This window comes from Artemia franciscana, chromosome 15 (assembly GCF_032884065.1).
Source record: "Artemia franciscana chromosome 15, ASM3288406v1, whole genome shotgun sequence".
NCBI lineage: Eukaryota > Metazoa > Arthropoda > Branchiopoda > Anostraca > Artemiidae > Artemia > Artemia franciscana.
In genome coordinates, this window is record NC_088877.1 from 33693737 (window position 1) to 33721573 (window position 27837).

Genomic DNA, 27837 nt, shown 5'->3' on the forward strand with positions numbered 1-27837 from the left:
ATTTCAATTGATTTTAGATAACAACTAGAAAGTCTTTTTTCCAGGGTTTGCAAACATGTTGAGCTATGACATTCAGTTTTCGTCAAGATCAGTCCAATTTTCAAAGGGGTATCGAATCCCTTGCCTAGATTGTCAAGATGGATGTCTAGGTAAAAATTATGAAGTTTTCAAGGGGTAGGGGATTTCAGGACGACCTCGTTTGCACTAGAATGCTGCTTCCACCACTAAACGGCAATACACTATAATTACTTTGGTAAGATCCCTTTTCCTGCTTAAAGTGGCACTAGAAATTTCACTGTCCATTAGAATAATAAAATAAGCATGAATACACAACCATCCTTCTGATGGAATATACAAAATATTGTATTTTTGTATTTGATATTGGATTGAAAATTCTCCTTCACGTATATCAAACATCATGAAATGAAATGATGGGTTTATATTCGGCGGACGCCCCCAGGAAAAACGTATTATGATAATGAGAACCACCAAGACATCCAAAAAGAACCTAAGTTTTCGTTTTTTATGCGATATGACTGCCCAACCTGATACTAACCATGGAATAACCATCCCCTAATGACCCGACGTTGGCGACCTTGGACCGCCGCTGGTCACAATTTTTCAAAGCAAATTGCACCATCGAACTGGCTCTCTGGAATGTCAGGAAAATTGTCAAGCTATCAAAAACAGATGAGGTTATTAAAGGAAATGGATAATTATGGCCCGGATGTATTAGCGCTCTCTGAGGTCGGGTGGATTGGTGCAGCCAAACCAAACCTGGATATGGGGTATACTGTACTGCTTTTTCTTACGCCCTAAGTGACTCTGGTGGCACAGGGAATCTAAGGACTAAGGTAAGGTAATTGAAAAATGATTGGGTGTAAATCTAAATTGTAGAGTCTTGGTGTAAGTCGCTCTTTACTTACAACTCGCTACAACCATCTATCTGATACCAAAATCAGACCGAATTCGGAGCTTGAAACAAGTATTATGAAACCTTGTCACAGAATCGCTGGTACTTTAGTATCAGCAATAATAGCGAAAGTGAATCAGATCGATTAGACACGCGATTCTTTCCTGCTCTTATCAAATTTTCCAATTAAACGCAAACTGTGTGTAAAACAGTTTTGTCCATCCACTTACTCGAACTAAGTACTTAGCGTGACATTTATGGTAAACCATTGCAACTGAGGTAAAAATAAAATTGTGAGCCTGCTGTGTGTAATTGCTACTGTCAGAAGAATCTCACGAAATGGACAAAATACTTTAAAATTACTAGGAATGACATTAGGACCGCAGCAACAAGTTTTTCTCTTCATGGAATGGACTTATAAATTAATGAACTTCAGCTGAAGGTAATGTTTACATTCATGGACTAGGACCAAAAGCATAAAAATTTGAAGTAATTTAGTTCCATGTGAACATAAGATATTTAGTAAAAAACTTATTTTTTTATTAAGGTGAAAAATTGAGGAAAAATTCAGGGGCAAATCTGAACTAAATCAATACATACTATGTGCATAATGATTGTCAAAAGGACGTATCAGAATTATCTTAGGAGCGACTTGGTCCATCAAGCCGACTTGGACCTGTAAATTAAAGAATTTCAACAAAAGGTAAAGTTTACATTCGTGGACTAGGACCAAAGGCATACAAATTTGAAGTAAGTTAGTTGCATAGGAACATAAAATATTTAGTAAAAAACTTAAGAGGCTCGGTTCAAGACAACTGGGATGACTTTTAGAGAACTACAAGGATTCAAGGATTCTTCAACTTCCTCCCGGCCCACAAGGTTATTAGAAGCCCATGATTATTTCTAATTACGAGGTCTATGATTCTAAAAAGAATGCAAACACAGAAGGCTGTCTCCAAGACGATGTCAGGTAAAGATTTTAGAAAAATAAATAGAACAGTTTTGCCACATTGGCACCCATTAATGGAAATGTAGGGGGAGAGGAGGAGTTTGAAATTTCTTCAAATTTTTAGAGAAGTCACAAAAAAAGATAAAACAGCTCATCTCTGTATTGTGACTGGGTCTATTTTAGACACAGAAAATTGTAAGAAATTAGTGTACAAAATCAATAATGAGTACCAACAAATACAAATTTTTGTAAACAGCCTACTCCTAAATCTGAGCAATCTTTCTCGGATTTTCTCTGTTCTACTCCAAATTTTGACACCAATCCTGGAAAATCAAAATGGACTATAGAAACACCAAATGAAGCTCAGAAAAAAATCTAAATTAGTCTTTTGTTATTTTTAGACTTTAAAATCCAGGCTTGGGCCATCTCTTCCGTTTGCAGGTATGATTAACTACTAAAAAAAATATGGAGGCATTCTACATATATGCCCAGACGAAATTCATTTACATTACCTTTCCAGAGGTTCTCTTTTGGGTTCACCTTCCATGGGGCTAAGATACCGGGAACATCTTTTTTAGAAGCTACGCTTAAGTCTCTCCTCGTGACATTTAGTCTCTCATCTCAGACTGAAATGAATATTTATTACTATAGTCAAATCTTTTTTTGCTTGGTGTTTACTAAATACTTCAAGCATGTTCATGTCTAAGGCATGGCTGACAACAAAAATGGAATATGGGGTCATTGGCCCCTACCCTTGGAAGAAGGAGTGCAGTCAATAGCTTTACAATCAGTCTAACACTAACGATGTGCTTAATCATTTCCATTTTCTTGAACATGTTACTAACTCTTAACCAATCTAAGCGCGTTAGGTTACTACCATCACGGCTGTTCCTTGAAAACATCTTTCTCTTCATCATAGGAATCTTCCTTGTTCCCTGGTAAATTTCACAAGGGTATCCTTGGCCTTTACATGTTTTCTTTCAATTTAATTTTTTCAAAAATCTGGAAATTCTAGTGGAAGGAGATTTTTCCCAAAATAACCAAAGTTAAGAGCGCCAAAAAATATTGGAAATTTTACTACAAGATAACAAAACATGCGAGATTTCTCGCTGAGATATTTTCTCGCTGTAAAGGGGACTGACCAATCTGTGGGGGACTGAAGGCATCGTTTCTCCAACCCCCTAGAATTGCAAAATATACATAAGTGGTAACAACGAGCTAAATTCCTTCTAAAATCAAATGTGACAAAAAATTAATACAGCTTCGAGTCCACTACAAAAAATTCAATTTCAAGTCCTTACCAGAAACATTACAAGGAAGAATTTAATAATTGAGTCAATGTTCATTATTTACAGATTTTGACGTTAAAGTACTTGGTATAAAACTAACTTTGTACTTTTATAAGGATATTCTCCCAAAATATAAAGAATTTAAAAAATGTTACTGAAAAATTAGCACAAAAAAGACAAAAAATATTCCGAAGGTATAATGCTGAATGATTTCTATAGAGGCCACTTTGATGAATATACCTAAGTATACATATGTACATTATTGTACAATATGTACAAAGTAGGTATAATGTGTGCTGAAATGTACTAACATTTAGCAGAGCACAGTGTCAATCCTTAGGCATAAGAAGAAAAGGAATGATTGTAATTTTGAATTAAGTTTTATTTACATTTTATATTATACAATCTCTAATAAATCATATACATTTTATCAGTTGTACATGAAACAAGTCATAAACGCAGCAATTGAAGGAAAAAGCCAAAACCCAAGAAATACTGTCGAAGAATATTTACGATACTCGAACATACAAAACAGTAAACTAAAAGTTTTGGCCGGCATTTTCATTACCCAATTGCTATGTTAAAATAAAAAAAAGTATGCATATTCATGTGTTTCTTGAATTTTTAGCGTTTATTTCCAAAAGTTAGTTCATCTTTTGCTATTTTTTCCTCGTTTTGTTTAGTTTAGTTGTGAGCACTGAGGGTGGCTTGGAGGAGGTCCTTGCCAAAATATCTATTTCTGTTTTTTCGCTTCGCTCTTGCAATTGGCTAAAAAACACCCTTGTTTTCGTGGTTTTTCTTAATTGTTTAATATCAAACATGTTCTTGTCAATTTGTTTACTTTATTGACTTAATCATATTCATCTCTGAACAGCTCATTTGTGTATTGTGACTGGGTCTATTTTAGGCAAAGAAAATTGGAAGATATTACTGTATACAAAATCAATAATGCATACATTCTTCTAAATCTGTGTAACCTTACTAGGTGTTTTCTGGATTATTTCAAATTTTGAAACCTATCCTGGAAAATAAAAATGAATTATACAAACACCAAACGAAGCTCAGAAATAATAGAAGCTTATTACTTTACAATATGAAAAAGGTGAATCTCAATTGAATTGTAATACCTTTTCTGGGTTTATTCAATTGAAACCACAAGACACAACAATCTGAAACCGAAAGGCTTGATTACGTTGGATTTTTTTTTTCATCCATTTTCTGATTGTCTTTTCAACCAAATTTCCATAAATTATTTCTTTGCATGACAATTTAGACAAATAAATAGATTAGAATTGGCGCCATTACCGAAGATGAATCGACTGAACAACCGAAAAATCGATTGAATGTATCTTTGGAGGTTTTTTTTTCTCTTCAAATCACTGTTTTGGGAAATCATATGCCGGTTCAAATTTTTTTCTAATCAACAGATTGCTTAGAAAGATATGTCTTGAACTTTTTGTCCAGTGACCCTTTTCATCATGAAACTTACCTGAACACAAAAGAGCGTCAAATTCGCTAGTGTAAGATTACAAAAAAATATTATTCGAAGTAATTCGTTTTAATCGTAATAGTTTCAATAAAAAAAGTTTAAAATAAATTTTATACTTATTTCATATTTATAGTCATATAAATTTTATATTACAAATTTTATTTGAAATAAATAGGATTATTTTTTACCACTACTACTACAACTACTGCGACGATTATTACTGTGACTAATCCTACTACAAATGCTACGACTAAGAGTTTACTATAACTACAGAACTAAATCAAAAGAGTTTAAGTACATCCAAGTTGTCAAAATGGCTTAAACACAATATCTCAGGAGCGGTAGAGAATATTAAATTGGAAGTTTCAGGGAAAGTTTAAATGGGACAAAAAACTAAATCAAATGACTCTATGAGTATCCGGATTGCCAAAAGGACGACTGTGCAATATCCCAGGAATAGCGGGGGAGGGGGTATTATCCTATAATTTTCAGGGCATGTGGTTGGCGACGTATTCTAAATTAAAAGACACTATGCGTATCCGTGGCTGTCAAAAAGGAAAAGTGCATCTGCAATATCTAGGGAACTGTAAAGTTTATTTAGTTGAAACTTTCAGGTGATGTTGAGGGGAGATATTGAACTATAACAAGAAACGCAATAAATGTCGAAAGGACCTATCTGTAATTTCTTAGGAATTGCTTGGAGAAATAAGTTGAAGCTTTCAGGGCATGTAGAGGAGGAAGGTCGATTAATATTTCTTTAGAGTCTATTCAAAGTGTAACATGATGGTGATCAGAAGGATTTCAGTTCTATAGAAGCATAAAGACAATGCATATTCTTAATCTGTTTATTTGATTAATATTCCTCGCACCAATCTTTACAAAATTCTATAGTAAAATTATTATTACTTTTTGCAAAATATTGTCCAAGTGACAAACAGCAAGCCAAAATCTTGATTCTTCAGGAGATAAACTGAAAAAGTATTATAAGTATTTCTTTATCAATCAATAAAAAAACTATGTCTATTAAAAGCGAACAGAAATCAATTTAAAACACTTTCACAAAATAAGCTTTTCAAAGAAAACTAAAGCCTAAGAACGAGCAGAATTTAGTCAAATAGTAATTCAAGCGCCAAACAAATGTAAATTCCCACCAATAAATAAATGAAACCCAATTGAACAGTAACAATAATCAGCGCAGTAGCGCTGCCTGAGTAAAAAGCGATGTGGGCACAATGTATTATATATTTGTTCTATTTTGTAGTGTCTTTTCTCCAAGGCACTTCGCATAGAAAGGCTTGTAGCAAAGCCTTCGATAGGAGCTCTTTTGATTGCAAATTGAACGTACTTGAAAAAAAAATTAATTAGAAACCTCAACAGCTTGAGACCCTGAGAATTTAAATCACCAATCTATACTTATCAAATACAAATATAACAAACACATAATTATTTGTATTTCGACTCATTTACTTAATTTGAAGCACATACCAACACCCTTCTTTAATAGAGTTCCTATTTTTCTGACGATTTTTGTTTTTATTTCTCATATTTTAGGATGAATAGAAGAGGAAATGCTAACGAATAGCTCTAAACTAACAGAACTCTAGAATGAGAGGACTGGCGATTATAAACGTTCACTGAAATATTGAGGTAGACATCATCCGTGTAATAAACCGATATGACGGGAGTGGAAATAAAGAAAAAGACTTTTTCTTATAAAATTTTGAATTCTGTAATTTAAGCAAAATACATCGAACTCTAAAACGCGGAAAGATACGCTACGCTGTCATGAAAAGTAAAATAGTAAAATTTAAATTTTGAATGTTTTGAATAGTAAATTTTTGAGATTTCGTCAAAGTTGACACAGTTTATTAAAACACTATTTTTAAACAGAAACAGGGATTAGTTAAAGCTTTATTGCCTATACTTAAAACCTTCGTTTTAAATGTCTTCTATGCATTTCTATCTCTTCGTTCTGTTTTGTGTTATCACCTAAAAGAACTAATACTTAATGTTTAATACATGTCTTATGAATATACAAGTTGTGTCTTTATCCTCATTTCCCACTCTTCATTACTATCACAGTTTCTAAGCGATGCCACAAAGTTAGGCGACATGCTAAATGGTTTTACCTATACGAAGTGCCACAAGGAGTGCATGACCCCAAAAGATGGTTCAAGACCAATTATTTTTTTTGCAATAAAAAGTTTAACTCACTCGCTATAGTGGTCAGAAATGCAAAGGCTAACAATCATGCAGAAAATATAAAATATCATATTCTTTATAGATGATGAACAGCTTTTTTTTATGGCGGGGACGTTTTTATAACTTACTATTTTGTGTATGAATATTTTTATACCATTTTAAATTCGAAAGATTTATTAGAACTTAAACCCTCGCTAGATATTAGATTAAATTTACGACCATTTCCACTACCTACCTACAACACATAATTGTCGAGGTTCCCTTTTAATTGCGGATATTTCTTTGTTCGCAAGTTTATGGAAGCAACCTATTATGCCCCCCCCCTTAGGAAAATCCTGGATCTGCCCCTGCTCCGAGCCAATTTTCCCAAATCAAATGAAAATGTCAGTAATAACTAAAAAATGAGCTATATAGTAAAAAAAAGGTGCAGATATGCTAAAGAAAACTAACCCATTTCTGCGGATACTTGAATTAAGTAGGCTTATCTTTCTTTCGACAAGATTTTGGAAAGACTATATTTCAGCTAGGGTGAAAACTGGGGTCTGAATAGGGAAACTTAGGTCTGGGAGGCGTGGTTGCCCACACCCTTACTATAGCAAATATGCATCTCTGTAGTCCCAGGCTGTATTCTAAAATTTAGTTTTGTTTAATCGATACAGGTTTAGAGTAAAAAATATAGTCTTTTTCTAATTGTGATTTTTTTTTAATCGATAGCTTTTCAAAACACTCGACTTAAAACTAAATCAATTTTTTAAATCAAAGCATACGCAAAGGATAAAGGCTTCAATTTTCGAGGCTGCCCTACTCTTTAAGATATTCTTATAAATTTGTTACGTATATCTATAATTTGTAAATATATTATATAATATTTATCATGAATATAATTGTCGATAAATAACATGTCATAAATATGTAAATGTGTATATTTTATTATATTTTATTGTTTTAATTAAGATATTTTATATAAAATATGTATGTCTAGATTTTTTAAGTGGCAACTGTGAAATTTCAAAATTTTGGCTCTAACCAGCCCAAGAGCCAAATAATAGTAAGAAAAGGAGTCTAGATACCCTCCTTTCATTTTTTACTCTTAAAAACGCACTATAACTCGTGAATCGTTCGAACTTCAACTCAATCGAATGAGATCTTCGCCAATTTGTTACGACCGCTGATCCGATATGACCAAAGTTACCAAACCAAGAAGTTATATATACAGCTTTTCAACAATTTTATATCAATTTGCAGTCTCAGGATTTTCACTTAATAGTACTTTAACCTTTATCGGGCAAATATTGTTGTTCTACGTCACAAAATGGCTGAGGGCATCCCTTTATTGTGGCTCCTTCTCTTTTGTTACTAAAAGGGGCACGAAAACTTTCAATTTATGTTTCGATGACCCTTCTGCCTATATTTTATGGCAACTTGTTCAATACAATCACCCCCTTACAAAAGTCCATTACTGAAACATTTCCAAAAAAAAAAGATCCATGACTATCTGCACCTCCAAAGAAAAAGTACAATTTTGAAAATTGAGAAAATTGATGATTTTAACGTGATTGTTCGGAATCACCAAAAAAAATTCAATTCTTTTGATACCCACATTGCTATCAAAATTACATTTGTAAGGATTTCGCTTATTGTTGATACGGTGATACTTGTGATACAAAGGTGGATGTATCTTTATCAAGATTACTGTTGCCGCAACTTGGGCAAATACATGGATGATAATCGCTATCTCCATCCTCCCAAGCATTCGCAAAAGTATTTCTAGCTGTTTGGATTGACAGACAGATTTTTCCGAAGACAAAACTGCAATTTAAGACAGTCTGTTTTCTTCCGTGTGCGTTGTTTCGCCTACAGACTAGGCAAACTGAAAAGTCAAAATTCAAATTCAAGAAAAATAACCAACACTATTTAATATTATCTAGCAACATTCCCAGGCTACCAAAAAACTTGAATAAAAAGCTACGGTATTTATTGTAATTGGCTTGTCTTTCTTTATTAAATTTATGCTGAATTCTAAATAAATTATCTAAAATAAAACTGAATTATCTAAAAAGAAGTTGAATTGTTTACCCAAATGTTAAAAAGAGAAAATCGTATAGAGTTAAAAAGAAACAGAGATGTGAAAACTGATTAGAACAGTAAAAAGATTATTAAGAATCAACAGTCAGCAGGAAACAGATATGTGAAAAAAAACTGATTTGAACAGTAAAAAAAAAAATATGTGAAACATAGGATGCCGCTGAAATTATTTACGATAGCAGGAATTGAACCTGAACGCCCATTTACATCGGACACACTCACATCCGCTGTCCTTTCATAAGCTATCCATGCGGTAAATTTGTCTTAGACTTTGCTCATATTACTTTCATACAAGAGTTATAATAGTTAATGTACAACCACATCTTTGTTTAGCTATCTGCAGACTTGAGGTTTTATTTGCATCGATTGGTATTTCAAAACATGAAAAGGCATTATCTTGGTATGACACAGATAACAATGACAAAAAAGATAAATAAAATCAGTGGCACAATTTTTCATAGTAAGGGGGAGGGCAAAGTTGGAGCCAATTTTTCCAAATCAAGTGAAAATGATAGTAATAATTAAAAAATAAGCCATTTGGTACCATAAAGATAGTATTTAGTGCTATAAATATACTATAAAGGTACTTTATAGTACTCTAAAGGTAAAAATGTACTTAAAAAACTGATCTGATTCTGTTGATGCTTGAATTTTAAAGGATTATCGTAGCATTGACAATATTTTGGAAGAAACTAAATTTCAGTTGGGGGGGGGGGGTAAACTGGAGTCTGGGGGGAAAACCGAGGACTGGGAGGGGTAGTTGCCGCCCTGCCCCATAGTAAGCTACGTCCCTGATATTAGCTCATTCTTGAAAAAAAATAATGGCATTATGGAGCAAGAATGGCTATGGTGAGTTCTAAAGGGTAAAATTAACGAGAAATTACATCTTTGTATACTTTTCCCTAAGCACTGTCAATGTCAGGTGTAATTTAATGCTTCACAAATTACAGAATAAAAGAAAATAGTCATTTAAGTGACAAAATACGGGAAGATGAGTTCAATAGCCCAATACAGCCCAATACATTACAAAATACCTTGAAGATTAGAACATGCTTTTGCACAGATATGGAATTCAAACTGACCACACATGGCCATTTGTTGATTATTCCTACAAGAGGTAAACACGGTTAGTTTGCATAGTGAAAACATATTTATAACATACAGTAAACAGTAAACAATATATTACCAAAATCTGTTTCTATTAAAAAAAAAAAAAAAGAATTAAATGAAAGTAACATTGTTGGCATTGCTGACTCGAAATTTGGTATGTTTTTATCCGAAAAATTTTCCTAGTCAAACAGTTCGTGGTAACGAACTGTACGTAAGGAGTGACCCGGCTCAATACTAACTGAAACTCTAAAACGCGGAATTTTGATACCAATAGAAACATCAAAATCGGATGTTTATGTTGGTTTTAAATGTATGAGTTTCGTCAAGTTTAGTCCTATCCATCAAAAGTTACGAGCCCGAGAAAACTTACTTTATTTTCAAAAAGGAGAAAACACCCCCTGAAAGTCATGGAATTAGGTTTTGTAGGTTTTTAGTAGGTTAGTAGGTTTTGTTAGTTGTGTTATGGAAGAGGCCTATGTTAGCCACTACAAAGAAATAACACAAAACTTTTCTTAAGATGGCAATGTAGGAAGCCCAGAGAGGCTATCGAGCCCCACCTTAGTGCAGAATGAAATGATCTCAACAGCTGAGATAAGTTTAAGTTTAGCTAAGTAGAGTATTAAGTTGAAACTTTCATTGCTTGTTGAGGGGAATGTTGAAAAACCAAAAGGCACTATGTGAAAACGGTTACTACTACCACTGCAACGGTGAAACTTCCAGGGATTGTTAAAGAGGCTGTTGAGCTAAATTGAATCATGCTGTGTGGATACAGGTTATTAAAAGGGTGTAACAGCTATATCTTAGTTTCTGCTTAGAGTATTAAGTTGAAACTTTTAGTGCATTTTGAGGGACATGGTGAACCAGTCCAAAGATATTATATGCTATATACTAGATACTATATGCTACTACTTAATCTACTTACTACAAACACGGCCACTGAGGCTAATGGTATTAAGGAAATTTTTCTGACAAAGCGCTGAATTTCTAGATTATTCGACCTAATTACAGATACACGAACTGACGAAGCCTTTGATGTAATTTTCCAGAAGGTAAAAGCATTTTCTTGTGAATTTTCTTACCGAAATCTGTCAAGTTCTAACTGTTTATCTAAACAACTGAAGTTTGTAAAGGAAGTAGTTTCTAGCTTTGATAATTTTGTAGCCATGTTGACTTGTGCCAAAGCTGATTTTGCTGGGGCCGAAAAATCAACTAAGGATGCTTGCAAGAACATTAATTTCTTCGAGGGACTGTATTTACATGTACTGTAAAAGGGATGCTGTAGCTTTTGTTACTTCTCTTTTGGAAGAGGCCTGTACAAGCCACAACAAAGAAATAACACAATTCTTCTCTTAAGATGATTTGTGACCATGGTAATGTAGGGGGCATAGGGAGGTTATCGAGCACCTCCTTAGTTCAGAATGAAATGATCCCAACAGCTGAGATAATTTTTCCTAGTATTTTCATGAAGGGTAGCATTTCGGGATTTGCTTCTCGATTTCAATTACCTCTCTAGAAACTAGTGACAGAAAGGACTTATTGAGGATAGCTTAAAGGATGCTTGTCTGCAATACTTTTTGCGAAGGGGAAACGAGATTGGGAAAGATGCTATATGTTTTTTCATAATTCTTCAACGGCTTTCATTTTTCCATTTGCTTTAATCAGAGGCCAGTTTAAGTCTTTAAATACAAAACAATTAAACACCAATTAATAAAGGCCAATTAACAAAGGCCAGTTTAATTTTTTCGATAAGTCAATTATCTCCGGAAATAAGTTTTTGTATTGATACCCAGTTATGCTTTTAATAAAAGTTTTACATACTTTTCCCCATCAATTTGTGATTTGACACGTTTAAAATCTTTCTTCGAAGAAAAGTAGAAAAATTGAATCACACAAAACTAGAAGAAAAAATAACGAAGCCACCCAAAATCTGGGTATTCAGGAGGATAGGAATACAGGTCAAATCCCCCTTTCTTCTTGTCTGCATTATTAATTTTTTTCACTTAATTTCAAACTTTCATACTTTTCATACAAAATTTCATACTTTCTTACATCTTTGTGAATTGGTACCATAGAAGGTCAACCGAGCAAGCTTGTCAACTACTGGCAGTAAACTGAATTAGTTGGGGTTTTTTTTTTATGTTACCTGGGTAAAACTTCACAAATACTTTGCTCTGATTGGTCAGTTTATCTTAGGTTCTACCAATTCGATTTATATAGCATTCACGAAGGTGAAACAGCCAAAATTAGTGCCACTTGCTTAAGCCAAAAGAAATTAAAAATGCATTGTTCCAAGTCTCTCTGAAGATCACAAAATACACAAAAATAGGTAGCGCTGTGGTTGAATGGTAAAAATGTGATTCTAATGTGATAAAAATAATGTGATAATGTGATAACCAATAGCAGTCAATTGAATTAGAGTTTTTTTTAATATTATCCAAGCAAAACGTCACAAGTACAGTGCTTTCATTGGTTGGTTTATCTCAGGTTCTACCAATTCGGTTTGTAGAGTATTCACGAAAGTGAAACAACTAAAATTAGTGCCACTTGTTTGAGCCACAAGAAATTGAAAGTGCATTGTTCCAAGTCTCTCTGAAGATTACAAAATACACAAAAATAGGTAGCGCAGTGAGGGAATCGCAAAAATTTGATTCTAATGTGATAAACTAATATGATAAAATAATGTGATAAATATGTGATAACTAATGGCAGTCAATTGAATTAGAGTGTTTTTTTAATATTATCTAAGAAAAAATTCACAAGTACTGGGCTCTGATTGGTCAGTTATCTCACGCTCTACCAATTTGGTTTATAGAGCATTCGCGAAAGTGAAACATTCACTCAGTTATCTCAGGCTCTACCAATCAACAGTTATCTCAGGCTCTACCAATTTGGTTTATAGAGCATTCGTGAAAGTAAAACAGCCAAAATTAGTGCCACTTGTTTGAGCCACAAGAAATTAAAAATGCATTGTTCCAAGTCTCTCTGATACAAAATACGCAAAAATAGGTAGCGCTGTGATGGAATCGTAAAAATTTGATTCTAATGTGATGAACTAATATGGTAAAATAATGTGATTATGTGATAAAAATGTGATAACTAATGGCAGTCAATTGAATTAGAGTTTTCTTTTAATATTATCTAAGAAAAAATTCACAAGTACTGGGCTCTGATTGGTCGGTTATCTCATGCTCTACCAATTTGGTTTATATAGCATTCGTGAAAGTGAAACAGCCAAAATTATTGCCACTTGCCTGATCCACAAGAAATTAAAAGTGTTTCGTTCCATGCTTCTCTCAAGATTACGAAATAATCAAAAATAGGTAGCGTTTTGATGGAATCGTAAAAATGTGATTCCAAACTGTGATTCCAAAATGTGATTCCAAACATCCCAAATCGTAACAGAAAAGTATTATTTAGGGATATATATGACTCCACAAGGGAGGGGGGGTGCATATTCGAGTGAAAAACTTACTATTTTTAAAAAGAGCATGAAAAAAGAGGTGAAGTAGTTTGTTAACCTTGTCCATGCTTTAGTAAAAGAATCATTTATATGATTCATATATTTACTTTAAACTGAAACTGTCAGAAAATAGTCAAAATCAAAAGACACCATGTGCATCAAAGAAAATAAATTAATAAGCATAAAATGTACTTCAAAAAACATTTTTTTTACAAAATTTATAGGTATAAAAAAAAAGTTTAGTCTTTGAACAAGTAGAATACCTTTCTTCAAAGTTAAAGTAAAGACATAGCGTTAAAAGAAAACAACTAAAAGGTTTGAAGTTACAAAAAACTCGGGGGTGAGGGGTTAATTTTGGAGGAAAAACAAAAAATGTTCAAAACGAAAACAAATTATATGTACCTGAACAGTGAAAGTCTTTGAGTGACTGTCAGAAGTCAGTCAAAGACTTATATATCTGTTTTGAGCTTTATCATTGATGCTTACTTTTTTTAATTTGAGCTAAATATAAACAATAGATTTAGTTCAATTTCTTCTTTTAACCGTTTTCTAACACTCTCAGTTTAATACCCGTTGCCAATTCTCACTATTAAATATTTACTCAGCCCCCCTTAGCGTCTTTCTCCATGAATATCTAAGTCATATTTACCAAATCAGATTATATTTAAGTACTTAAACATAACTTAAGTGGATAAATATCTTTAAATGACTGTTGATTACAGTGGCTTTAAAAAGAGTTCAGGCTGTGCCGCTAATTGTTTTCTTTTTTGTTTTTTCAGATAAGAAGTCCCATGATTGCAGATGAATGCACACTATAGAGTCATTTTATGGTCCTCGAAAGAGGAATTCATCATACCATATTTAATAATCGTCACTTTAGATAAATTAAATTTTAGCCCTCCCTCCATGAAATCACCAAGCCAAAACACGCTTTGATGAAGTGTAACAATTTCTTCGTTCAAATATTTATTGATTTAAATAAAAAGAAAACAGAATATCAAACAGTCCAATATAATTCTTTTCAACAATTCGACACTATACAACTTTAAAAATAAAAGTGATCGAACAGTTTGGGTATAATAAGCACAATAAAAGTCCTCTACTTCAGCACACTCACTCTTTGACATCTAGACCTTGACTAATTTTTGTAACTTATCTCTTATCACAGACACATGTTCGGTTTGGTAAACACTAAAGTATTTCTAGACGGCAGCTACATCGTACTTTCTCCCGTTACATTTCATGTATGATACATTAACCAATGACACTTGTTGTGATCTAAAAAAAATTTTTTTAAACAATTTGATCGAGCTCCAAAGTAAGCGGAACGAACAAGAAATAAAGGGAGGAAGAGATGAGGGAGATTATAAATTAAACAATGACACTTGTTGTGATCTAGAAAAAATTTTTTTTAAACAATTTGATCTAGCTCCAAAGTAAGCGGAACGAACAAGAAATAAAGGGAGGAAGAGATGAGGGAGATGATACATTAACCAATGACACTTGTTGTGATCTAGAAATTTTTTTTTTTAAACAATTTGATCTAGCTCCAAAGTAAGCGGAACGAACAAGAAATAAAGGGAGGAAGAGATGAGGGAGATGATACATTAACCAATGACACTTGTTGTGATCTAGAAATTTTTTTTTAAACAATTTGATCTAGCTCCAAAGTAAGCGGAACGAACAAGAAATAAAGGGAGGAAGAGATGAGGGAGATGATACATTAACCAATGACACTTATTGTGATCTAGAAATTCTTTTTTTAAACAATTTGATCTAGCTCCAAAGTAAGCGGAACGAACAAGAAATAAAGGGAGGAAGAGATGAGGGAGACGATACAATAAGACTGTGAGAGGGATTGACACAGACAGAGATAGCAAAAGAGAGAGGGGAGTTGCGAGATAGAGAGACAAAGAGAAGGGGAGATATAACTTTGGAATACTTCTATTTCCGAACGAAATTTATGAAATTATATATTCCAGGTATACAACAATTTGAAAATGAAAGGCATATTTAGGTATATCTGCTTCACTCAATAAAATCTTTGCTTGACATATTTTGAAAATATTTTAGATTATTAGGTGCTTATATTCAGACACTATGAGAAAAAATCGATCAAACTTGGTTCTTTCAAATCTTATTGTTTATTGAAACATTACCTGATTGTATAGGTGAGCTCACCCACATAATCAGGTGATGTTTCACTAAACAATAACATTTGAATGAATCAAGTCTTTACAGTTTTTTCCACTGGTGTTTGAAGCAAAAAATAGAATTTAGTATTTGTACTTTGCGTAATACAAATTAAGTAGTAAAAATAACAAACAAATACAACGTAGAGACAATAGGGAAAATTTTTCAAGACAGTGGAAATTATTTCTGTAGATATTTCGGCCCTATGTCCAAGGGCCGTCTTCAGCACAATACAAGAATAAGAGAGAAACTATATATATATATATATATATATATATAAAAGAACTTACATCAAATTGTGAGGATTAAAACTGAATAATTAAAAACACTTTTTAAAACTTTTTTTAAAAATAGCCCTAGCATCCTTACTTCAACGAAGTTCAACCAGGACTGGCGAAAAGAATGAAATGAGAATATAAGCTCATTCAAACTGAAGAGAATAAAATGATTAGATGCAATTTCTTAAAGCTAATCTTGCTTGTTTAGCAGCCTGTCTCAAAGGCCTTTTCGTAGTTGGTTCAGTACTATTATAAATCGGTGTAGTAAAATATTTTGTTAGATCATTTTTAATTAAATTTGAGTATAAAGAATTTAGTGAGTATTCCCCCAAGTCCCTGTTCAAAGAAATATTATTATTTATTTTGAGATTAATTTCGATTGATTCTCGAACCACCTGTTTTATTCCCAAATCATTACTAATGAGTGAAGAGTTTTCAAAAAGTATCATGTGGGACGGATTATTAAATATATGCCAACCTAAAGCAGAATCAAAGGAGTTGTTGGAACTATTTGAAATTAAGGCCTTGTCTATGTCATTTTTATGCTGTTGTGACCGTTTGTCTAGATTCTGATGGGTTCTGCCGACATAGTATTTTCCGCAATCACATGGTATTTGATAGACCCCTCTTTGGCGAGTAACTGGGGTCTTATCTTTACCCGAATTTAAGAAATTGATGATTTTAAAATTATTGGTAAAAACTACGTACAGATTATTTTTTGTGCAAATATTTTTTAATTTTGTTGTGATCTTTGGGATATATGGAAGATAGACAATATTTGAGGGCTTATCAGTAGCCTCACATTGTGAAGTATCTTCTTCGATTTTACAAGAATGTCTTTTTATTCTACGGTTAATTATTTTATTGACAAAAGGAATGGGGTATCCAATACCAAAAAGAATATCTCTGATAAAGTTTATTTCTGGATTTATATATGAATTGGAGCAAATATTCAGGGCACGATCAATGAGGGAAGTTACAACTGCTCTTTTAACTTGTGGGGGGTGATTTGAATTAAAGTGAAGATATCTGTTGTTTTGTGTTGGCTTTCGATATATAGTAAAATCCAGTTCATCAGCATTGCGAATAATTAAAACGTCTAAAAACGGAAGTTTATTTTCAATTTCAACTTCTAGGGTGAACTGCAAATTTCGGTATTAAGTGTTAAGATGATCTAAGAAGCCCCAAAGTCCAGCTTCCCCATAATTCCAAAGTGAAATTACGTCATCCATATAGCGACCCCAATAGACGTGTTTAAAAAAATTAGAATTCAATGCCCAATTCTCAAGATTCTCGACGTAAATATTTGCTAGTAGCCCGGATAAAGATGCCCCCATGGGTAATCCATTTTTTTGCTGATAAAAAGAATCGCGAAATTGAAAATACATAGAAAACTTATTACAAATTTTAACAAGAGTCATTAAAACTTCACAATCAATTCCTGTCGCTGAAGTCTCGATTAAGTGGTAATTTTCTTCTATTTTGTTTTTTAATAATTCCTCTGAAATAGTTAGATCTATATTTGTATACATTGAAACAATGTCGAAACTACTAACTATTGTGTTTTCTGAAATACTTGTGTTGCTAAGTTTTTTAACCAAATCTGCCGAGTTACGAATATAGGAATTTTGAGAATACAATAAAGGTTTGAAAGCTGTACAAAGCCATTTTCCAATATTGGCAGCGGGGGCTTTAGTACAAGCTACGATAGGTCTTAAGGGAATACCCTGTTTATGTATTTTTGGTAAACCGTAGAGTTTAGGACAGAAACTACCACGGGGAAAAAATTAATTGTATAGTTCTGGGGTGATTTTACCATTTTGTTTTAGCTGCTTTAATTCATTTATAATATTATTAGTGAACTGATCAGTAGGATCATGAGTTATTGTTTGATATGTAATTGTGTCATTTAAATGTGAAAGAATTTTGTTGTCATAGTCTGTCGTATTCATGACAACAAGTGAATTGCTTTTGTCTGCTTTAGTTATTATAATAGAAGGATCTTTTCGGAGATTAGATAGTATTTTTATGTCATGCAAATTTTCCGGTGTGGAATTGGTAGGAGGCTTAAACTTTTTTAATTTGAAGGTAGATCTGGTCTTATAAATATCCTCCATAACAGCCAAAAAAAGTTTAAGCCTCCTACCAATTCCACACCGGAAAATTTGCATGACATAAAAATACTATCTAATCTCCGAAAAGATCCTTCTATTATAATAACTAAAGCATTATAATAAACCACAAAACCACAAAGCAAGTATAAACCACAAGTTAAAAGAGCAGTTGTAACTTCCCTCATTGATCGTACCCTGAATATTTGCTCCAATTCATATATAAATGCAGAAATAAACTTTATCAGAGATATTTGTCAAAATTTGTCAAAACAAGCGGGTAACAAATAAATTATTATTAATTATTATTCTTTTTGGTAATGGATACCCCATTCCTTTTGTCAATAAAATAATTAACCATAGAATAAAAAGACATTCTTGTAAAATCGAAGAAGATACTTCACAATGTGAGGCTACTGATAAGCCCTCAAATATTGTCTATCTTCCGTATATCCCAAAGATCACAACAAAATTAAAAAATATTTGCACAAAAAATAATCTGTACGTAATTTTTACCAATAATTTTAAAATCATCAATTTCTTAAATTCGGGTAAAGATAAGACCCCAGTTACTCGCCAAAGAGGGGTTTATCAAATACCATGTGATTGCGGAAAATACTATGTCGGCAGGACCCATCAGAATCTAGACAAACGGTTACAACAGCATAAAAATGACATAGACAAGGCCTTAATTTCAAATAGTTCCAACAACTCCTTTGATTCTGCTTTAGGTTGGCATATATTTAATAATCCGTCCCACATGATACTTTTTGAAAACTCTTCACTCATTAGTAATGATTTGGGAATAAAACAGGTGGTTCGAGAATCAATCGAAATTAATCTCAAAATAAATAATAATATTTCTTTGATCAGGGACTTGGGGGAATACTCACTAAATTCTTTATGCTCAAATTTAATTAAAAATGATCTAACAAAATATTTTACTAAACCGATTTATAATAGTACTGAACCAACTACGAAAAGGCCTTTGAGACAGGCTGCTAAACAAGCAAGATTAGCTTTAAGAAATTGCATCTAATCATTTTATTCTCTTCAGTTTGAATGAGCTTATATTCTCATTTCATTCTTTTCGCCAGTCCTGGTTGAACCTCGTTGAAGTAAGGATGCTAGGGCTATTTTTAAAAAAAGTTTTAAAAAGTGTTTTTAATTATTCAGTTTTAATCCTCACAATTTGATGTAAGTTCTTTGATATATATATATATATATAGTTTCTCTCTTATTCTTGTATTGTGCTGAAGACGGCCCTTGGACATAGGGCCGAAATATCTACAGAAATAATTTCCACTGTCTTGAAAAATTTTCCCTATTGTCTCTACGTTTTATTTGTTTGTTATGGAAAGGCAGTGTGGTCTTCGTCGCTATTTTAGTAAAAATAACATTTTGGAAACAGAAGACACTAAAGATTCTATTATATATGACATAAGTAAAAACAAATAGAGGGATAAATAGAACAAAATAGGATGATTAGGCTTTCTAAAAAGATGATCTCGTAAGTAAGTCAATTAACTGTTAGTTTATTCTTTAAAACTGAATAATTTTAATAGTAATCATATTAAAACATAAACTAGACTTTTAGCTATTCTTTTCAATTTCTATATCGATAGTTTCAATTTCAATAGCTCTTTTCAATTTCTATTTGTTAACAGATTATTAGGGCTATATTCTTACATAAATTTAATCATTCAATCACTGTTATTACCTAGTTTAATGCCAAAATAATGGCAGTGTTAGTCTAAATTGTTCAAATTACTCGCTGTTTAAATGCTTAGTTTTGGTTTTCAGATTACCTAGGAGCTCTCACGGTTGTTTGGTATGCTAAGATTCCCAGAACTTCCAAAGGGTATGCTCAGGAGAAGAAACGCTAACCAAAATAAAGAAAGAGAGGCTGTAGATACCCGAAGCCGTCCTAGCCTAATAGTTAGTACACTGGACTTGAAATCCTGAGAACAAGGATCCGAGTCCTGGTGTCACTGGTTATTTGGTTTGGAACACGGGTCAATGACGTAAATCTGTAAGCTCAGCCAGAGTCGACCCAGGTCTAAATGAGTACCTGGAGAAATCTGGAGGAAAAACACGGGAAGCGTTAGATGATTTGCACACAACCAAGCATTGCACTCCTGGCCAAAGGCAAGTGAGTCATGATATCAGTACCTGCGAAACGCCGACCATTAGTTTGCACGCAAAAAAGGTTTTTGAGTATTTGTGTACACCTAGTTCTGAAAATATGTACATTATTTTGAAAATGGCTTTCGGGATAATTTGAAACTTTTAGGGAGCATTAGGAGTACACTTAAAAGGACCTCAAATTTTGATTTAAAGAGAAAGTAGACTGGCAGAGGCAAATTAAAAGACAATGTGTGCAGCCATGTTAACGAGATTAAATATTTATAGTTAAGTTCCCATTCAAGTACATGTTGCCAAGCACATTCGAGAGCATATGTAAAAAAAAAATAAACAAAGTAGATCTTTTATCTTATGAAACATTTTTATACTATTTTAACTGTCAATTTGAGAGAGGTAGAGGGAGGAGTGTAGTCCTTGTTTTTATTTTCTGCTATACGAATTTTTTTAGCCAAATTTCAGTAGTCACTTTATATCGTTAAAAAAAAAGTATCTAAGCATAGAAAAATATCATACCTTATCCCTTAGCATATGGAGAATTCTCATTAGTTTGAAGGTAGAAATTACCACGAGCACTGAAAAAAACAAAGATATGATTTTGAGCTTTTATGTAATTTGTTTACCCACTAAAACCTAATTTGACACTATACAAACTACGCTCAACGTATTCTCTCTAGTCCATTTATTTCAGCTGTTGTACTAATGCTACTACTACTAACAGCTCACTGTAATACCAGGTAACCACCGTGGGTCTACCACTACCATTGGCAAAATCATACAAAAACAAATATGACACATTAACAGTCATTTTTCAGTGTTGGAAAAAGTATTAAAAACAGATTTTGCAAAACTTATAAAGTATTACGTAGTGAGGGAGATTGAACAATTTGAACTGCATTTTCGAACTCAGCAAAAAAGTTATAAAACTAAATTCGATTTTATACATTTGTAAATCTGTACATAAAAATAGATAGAGTATAAAACTCAATCTTACTGCTTTTACCAAACTTTATGATTTCAACACTTCTGCTCACCTATTTATCCATTGATTTAGTCAGCATGCTAAATCATATTACTTTTTCCTCAAGATTTTTCTGAAATTACGATTTTTTCTTCTTTGGGTTCGTCCGTCACCTTTGAGTTTGTATGATTTTATAAATCTTCTTGCATTATTACTGCTTTTATATGTGTGTAAATCTCAAAATTTATGCTTGTAACATCTGTTAGGAAAATTAAACTTTATCTTGACTTGCTTTACTTTTATTCTATATGTAACAAAAGAAAAAAAAAATATCACGAGCCTCTCCAATAAAGTAACCAAAAACAATTGACTTTTTGGCTAATATCAAACAGTAAACATTGTACAAGCGTGCTATCAAAATTAAAAATAAAGCAACATTTTTTAAGTATATCCAAAATGAACAGAAACAGTAGCATTGCTGTAAAAAAGAAGAAGCAGTGGACTACTTGTTCCTAACATAATATTTTTAGCAAACACTAATCCCACGCGCACCCTGTGTACACGACGGTACCAAAAACAAAAAGAAAGATTTTTGTCCTATAAATCTCTAGCAAAACCTGTGTTTCAATCGCATTTGTTTTCTGCACCGTATTTTTGTAAGCCAATCATAGTATTCCCTTTTTATACGCCAAAAGTGAAGCCAAAGCTTGGCCTTTTTAATTCCTGATTGTTTTCAGGGTGAAATTTTAAGCCAGTAAAAAGAACCAAAAGATTTTGGGTTACGAGATTTCTTACAAGTAAACTCTCTGTTTCTCTTTATAGGTGAAATAATGTCTTGTATATTATTTGAATTTCTCGAGCCCCAAAATTAAAAGTAATGAGGCTGCTGGTACCCTGTATTTATACCCAATTATCTCCCGCCATCTACGTTTGTTTATCTAGTTACCGGAACAAGTACTGGCATCCCTTATGTTAGATAATTTAGAATTTTCTGGACACTGAAACTAACAGCCTGATAATCTAGCTTCAGGTTCATACATACTCGACTTGTGCACATAATAACATCTTTAGTTTTACCGATGGAACATGCCAAGATGAACAGGGTCACTTATAGAACTGCGAATTATGGATTTTAAAGTCGTAATAAGGGAAAAAAGAAACAAAAAACAAATTTTTAGAGTTTTTATAATATATTTATATATTTTTATAATATATTTACAGAATTTTTAGATAATTACAAAATAAATTTTTATAGCTTACCTTGTCGACACCACGAATCCCATATACTCTTCTGTATTAGAGTTACAGACTCCAGCAAGATATTCGTCGTATGATCCACATTGTTTCGCCCGAAAAGCATTGGATCTTATGGATTCAACATAATACTGATGGGCTCGAGCATGAGAGCATCCAGCTTTAAGGAATAAGAATTTGTAAGTACATGCCTAAGCAAAAAATTAAAAGAAAAAAGCTACTCTTGTGGACTCCTCACAAGGCTACCACCGACAAAAATGAAACCCTGACAGGAAAGGATAGTTTTACGATTTAATACGGGTACATTGAGATTTGAAGATCAACAACGCCGTTGACAGCGCATTTTGACACAAAAAAATCAAATCAAACGAATATAATTTTAGCTTATTATAATTTGGATTTCAATTAAAATAAGACAATAAAAACTCTGGGGTCGACAAAACACCCCAGGGCCTGGGACAGGCGCTGTAAGTTATAACCTGGGGGCATATATGTTCTTGTAGAAGGGATCCCCACATAAACATCAGGGGGGGGATCGTTTGATTTGAAACTGAAAGTTCCAGTTCACTTTTTAAAAGTCAAAACAGATCAGACGGCATCTAACCCCCTCCCACGCCCTTTTTTCAATAAACCCATCCGCTAAAAATTTTGAGATAGCCATTTTGTTAAAAACAGTTAAAAGATCACATAACAAAAACCCAAATGTCGACACAATCCCCAGGGCCCGGGGGCAGGCGTTGTAAGTTATGCTCTGGGGGTATATAATTCTTATAGAAAGGATACCCGTAAAAACTTCAGAGAGGGCTCAGTTGATTGGAAATTGAAAGTTATAGTTCACTCTATGAGAGTGAAAAGAGACCAGGGGGTAATTAATAGTCCAACAATCAGATAACAAAACCTTCGGGGTCCATCCCCCCCATTCTAGAGTTTGGGGGAAGGGCTGTACCTTATGCCCTAGGGGCATATAAAGTTTTATGGAAGAAGTGGTCGTACAAAACTCAGTGACCACTCAAATGACTAGAAATTGAAATTTCTAATTCAGTTTTAAGAGTAAAAAGTGACCCGATTGCAACTAGCCCCCCCCCTCCCCACAGCGCCAACCCTCTTTTCCCTAAATGCGCCCGACTAAATTTTTTATATAGCAATTTTGTTCAACATAGACCAAGAATCCAGGAATAACATAGCTACCAAAACCCGTGGGCAGGTGTTGTAAATTATAACCCGGGGGCATACAAGGTTTTTATGGAGGGGATCTTAGTATAAACTTTGGAGAGGGCTCATTCAATTGTAAATTGGAATTTCGAGTGCCCTTTTCAAGAGTCAAAAGTGAACGGAGGGCAACTAGCTCCACCCCCATAAGGCCCCTTTTTCCCCAAATGCATTTGACCAAATTTTGAGATAGCCATTTTGTTCAAAATAGTTTGAATCAAATAACAAAAATTCATGGGTCAACAGAGCCCCAGAACCCAGGGGAAGTGTTCTGCATTATGCCCCGGGTACAGGTAAGGTTTTCGTAAGAAGTGGTTCTATAAACATCAAAAGTGGCTCATTTGATCGGAAATCGAAATTTCTATTTACCTTTTTAAGAGTCATCAAAAGTGATCGGCGGGCATATAACTCCCCCACTCTTTTCCCCAAATGCATCCGACCAAAATTTTGAGATAACCATTTTGTTTGAAATATTCCAACGATCACATGAAAAAACTTCGGGGCCCACATCCCCTCCCGAAACCCAGGGGAAGGGTTGTAACTTATGCCCTGGGGGAATATAAGGTTTTTGCAGAAAAGCTTGTCGCATAAACTTCGGAGGGGAGCCAAATGATTATTAATTGACAGTTTCAGTTCCCTTTTTAAGATTCAAAAGTGATCCGATGGCAACTAGCCTCCCCCTACCAACCCCAAGGCCATAATGCTCCAATTTTTCTATACAGGCATTTCATATGCAAGGGGTGGTGTTATAAATGTTGGAGGAAGCTCATTCAATATGAAATAATAATTTATAATTTATAATTTATATTGCCCTTTTTAAAATTAAAACGTGATTATAAGGCACCAACCCCCCCGCCCCCTTTCCATGCCCTCTTTTCCTCAAACGCATCCAATCAAAATTTTGAGATGACCATTGTGTCCGAAATAGTCAAGAGGTGAAGTAATTAAAACAATTATTCCCCGGGAGCTGACCTAACCTTGCACTGCCCCAAGGGCAAGGGCTCTAAGCTATGCAAGCTTTCCATTTTTCATATATAAGGCTTATATCGAAGGGGTAATCGTATAGACTTCGGAAAAGCCTCATTTGACTTAAATTGAAGGTTCTAGCTCCACTTTTAATAGTCAAGGGTAATCAAATGGTAGGCCTCTCCAGCCCTTGGGTTTAAGTTATACTAGCAGCCCATCGTTAACATATAAAGCTTCTATGGAAGGCGTGGTCGTATAAACTTTGGAGGAAGTTCATTCCATCGGAAATGGACATTTATTGTGCCCTTTGTAAGAATCGCAAATGATCAAAAAGTAACAAGTACCCCCTCCCCCTTGTGCCTTTTCCTCTCAAATACATCTTATAAAAAAAAAAATTGAAATAGTCACTTTGTTTAAAATAGTTCTAAATTCAAAATGTTATAGCTTAGGGGTTGAGAAATCCTTCATAACCCCCAGGAAAAAGGATTGTAACTTGTTTAAGTTGCCAATTATTATAATTTAAGTTTTTTATGGAAGTCGTCATCTTATTAAATTTGGAGGGGGCTCATTCGGTCGAAAATTAAAATTTTTAGTTCTTTTCTTAAGAGTCGAAAGTTATAAATGGGCGATTAGCCCACGCCCCACTTTCCCGAAATGAATCTGGTCAAAATGTCGAGATAGCCGTTTTGTTCAAGACAGTTCAAAGGCCAAATAAATATTATTCCATGTTTGAGCCCCCCAGCCCCGTAGAAAAGGCTCTGAGTCACGAAACTTGCTTATTGTTACTTTGATACTTTGTTTTCCTTGATACCTTGCTTACTTAGATGCTTTCTTTACTTTGATATTCAAGATGTTAGTTCATTGATGTCAGTTCAAGATGTTATTTCACTGTAATTTTTATTTTCATTTTCATTCCTGTAATTGGAAAAGAAGATATTTGTAAAATAATTCGTTTTCAGTGAAGCACCAATGACAGAGTGGGCTTAGACTTTCACAGCTAAAGAAGGGGGCAGTATCTAAACTCTTGTTTGTAGTAAAACTATGTTTGTCTTAAACAATCTCGGAAAGAACTAATAAAATTAAACTGAATATTTGATGTATAATAATATTAATTGCTGAAATCTCATCACTTCAAAATTTAATTCTACTCTCATTTTTATGTTTATTTTTAATGTTGTACTAAGTACAAAAAAATTACTTGTAATATAATTCGTTTTCAGTAAAGCACCAATGACGCAGTAGGTTTTAGACTTTTACAGTGAGAGAAGGAGGCACAACCCAAACTCTTGTTTGTAGTGATTTTTGTTCGTTTCAAGCTTGATTGACATATTCAATTTAGGTTTCACTCGTTTTGAAATTTATTTATTCGTACCTATTGTATTTTTTTTGCTATGTTATTGGAAATGGAGAAATCCTCCATAGCCCCCAGGGAAAGAATTGTAACTTATGTAAGTTTCCGTTATTAGAATATACGTTTTTTGCAGAAGGAGCTGTCGTATTAACTTTGGAGAGGGCTCATTTGATCGGAAATTAGAACTTTTACCTTTTTTTTTAAGAGTCAAAAGTGATCAATGGGTAATTAGCCCATGCCTCACTTTCCCAAAGGGCATCCAGTAAAAATTTGACCGCATGCCCTTGATTAGTGAGAAAATAAAAATCACCCAAACTCTTGTTTGTGGTGATTTTTGTTCGTTTCAAGCTTGATTTGCATATTCCTAGTTACATAGATGTTTTGATCATTCATTGTAGTTTATGGTCATTTTGTGTCTCATTTATTCATCGATAGTAATTTCTGTACAATTTAACTATGAATTACTATTTGACTTTATTTCTGTTCATGTTTGGTTATCAAAATAAGTTCTGATTGATTTAAAAAAAAATGAAAAATATAAATAAGAAGTCAAGAATCAATACAATAAGATTTAATTCTCAGCTGAAATTCTCTTGGTTCTGAAGTTTTGGTTGTGATATTTTCATGGCTTAAAGTTTAGAGCGGTTCCAAAACTATTGTCTAGTTACATAGATGCAGGATATTCAAGCAGATTATTGCTGATGACAGTGTTTCTTTAAAAAAATTAAAAAACATAAAAAATAAAAACTCTGAATCAGGAATAGGGTACAAATTATTTGGAGCGTTAATCTTGCTAGTACTTGTGTTCTTAACAACCCAGCGCTAGAAAAAGGCCTTTCATAGAATAGTTTCACTCCTAACATTTGAAATTGACTGATATTTCTATGTTAGTTATTTTAATTTACTTTTAAAGGGAAATACATGGGACACGGTCATGTGCAACGGTTTCGACATGGCGCAACCGAACTGAAGCCTACCGAAGAAACGAAAGCCTCCCAACGCTTCCTCGTCGTTCTTCACCATTAACCACCAGCCTCTCTTCTGGCATTCAGGTCGAAGTTTCCAATTTTCGAAAGGGGGTGCGCTAACAGTAGACTTTGAAACGCTTTGGGGTATTTTACGGCACAGGCAATGACCCAGCCGCATGTTGTTTACACCACACAGAGATCTCCTTGTTAGATAGTCATTCGTGGGACTGGAGACATAGAGTACGATAAAGACAGCTGTGATTAAAGACATTCGGCATTCTACTACTTTGAGCTTTGACAACCCATGTTTCACAATCACATAGGAATGTGCTTATGACTATTCGTCTCGTAGACTCTAATTTTCGTAATGAGGTTTAAGCTTCGACGTTTCCATAGGGATCTAGGGAGTAGAGCAAATATGCTGCAAGGTGGGAAATTGGTCTTTCAATTCTTGGTCGGAACATCCCTCTGAGTGGTCTGTCGCTATTGCCGTCAAGGATATAGAAGGGAATTCTGTGAATTAGCAAACAACACTTAACTTTTTGTTGGATCAATTCTTAATCCAGCCATGGCAGAGTAATATGTAACATCATCCATCATTATTTGGGTTTTCAGTGAATCATCCTCCTCATATGGGCAATATCATCAGTACAGTCCAAATCAGAGACCTGATCACCTTTTCCAATCGTCACTACTTGGCATGTTCTGATAGCCCTGTCCATAACCAAGTCAATTGCGTAATTGAAAAGGACAGGGGGATAAAACATTACTCTATGTTTATAAAATAGGTTCGAAGGAAGTATTGAGTATCAACTGTCGTAGGGTGCTAATGTTGCTCGGAATTTTAAACAACCAAGCGCTAGAAAAGGATTTTCAGAACCTAAATTCATTCCCACTGTTCGGGGTG

At 33.8% G+C, this 27837-nt stretch overlaps 1 protein-coding gene across 2 annotated transcripts in view; it reads right to left on the reverse strand.

Annotated features, from left to right (window-relative positions):
- Positions 1-14446: 14446 nt before the first annotated feature.
- Positions 14447-27837, reverse strand: part of LOC136036390 (pancreatic triacylglycerol lipase-like) — a 29216-nt gene continuing 15825 nt past the window's right edge. The window contains exons 6-8 of one of the 2 annotated variants that reach the window (XM_065718574.1): positions 22443-22596; positions 20738-20796; positions 14447-14775 (exon numbers count right to left, since the gene is read on the reverse strand). In XM_065718574.1, coding sequence (XP_065574646.1) covers positions 20739-20796; positions 22443-22596 — 212 coding nt within the window. In that variant the 3' untranslated portion in view covers positions 14447-14775; position 20738. Of the gene's footprint in view, positions 14776-15082; positions 15129-20737; positions 20797-22442; positions 22597-27837 lie in introns of those variants that run through there. The other variant, XM_065718575.1, reaches the window with a different exon arrangement.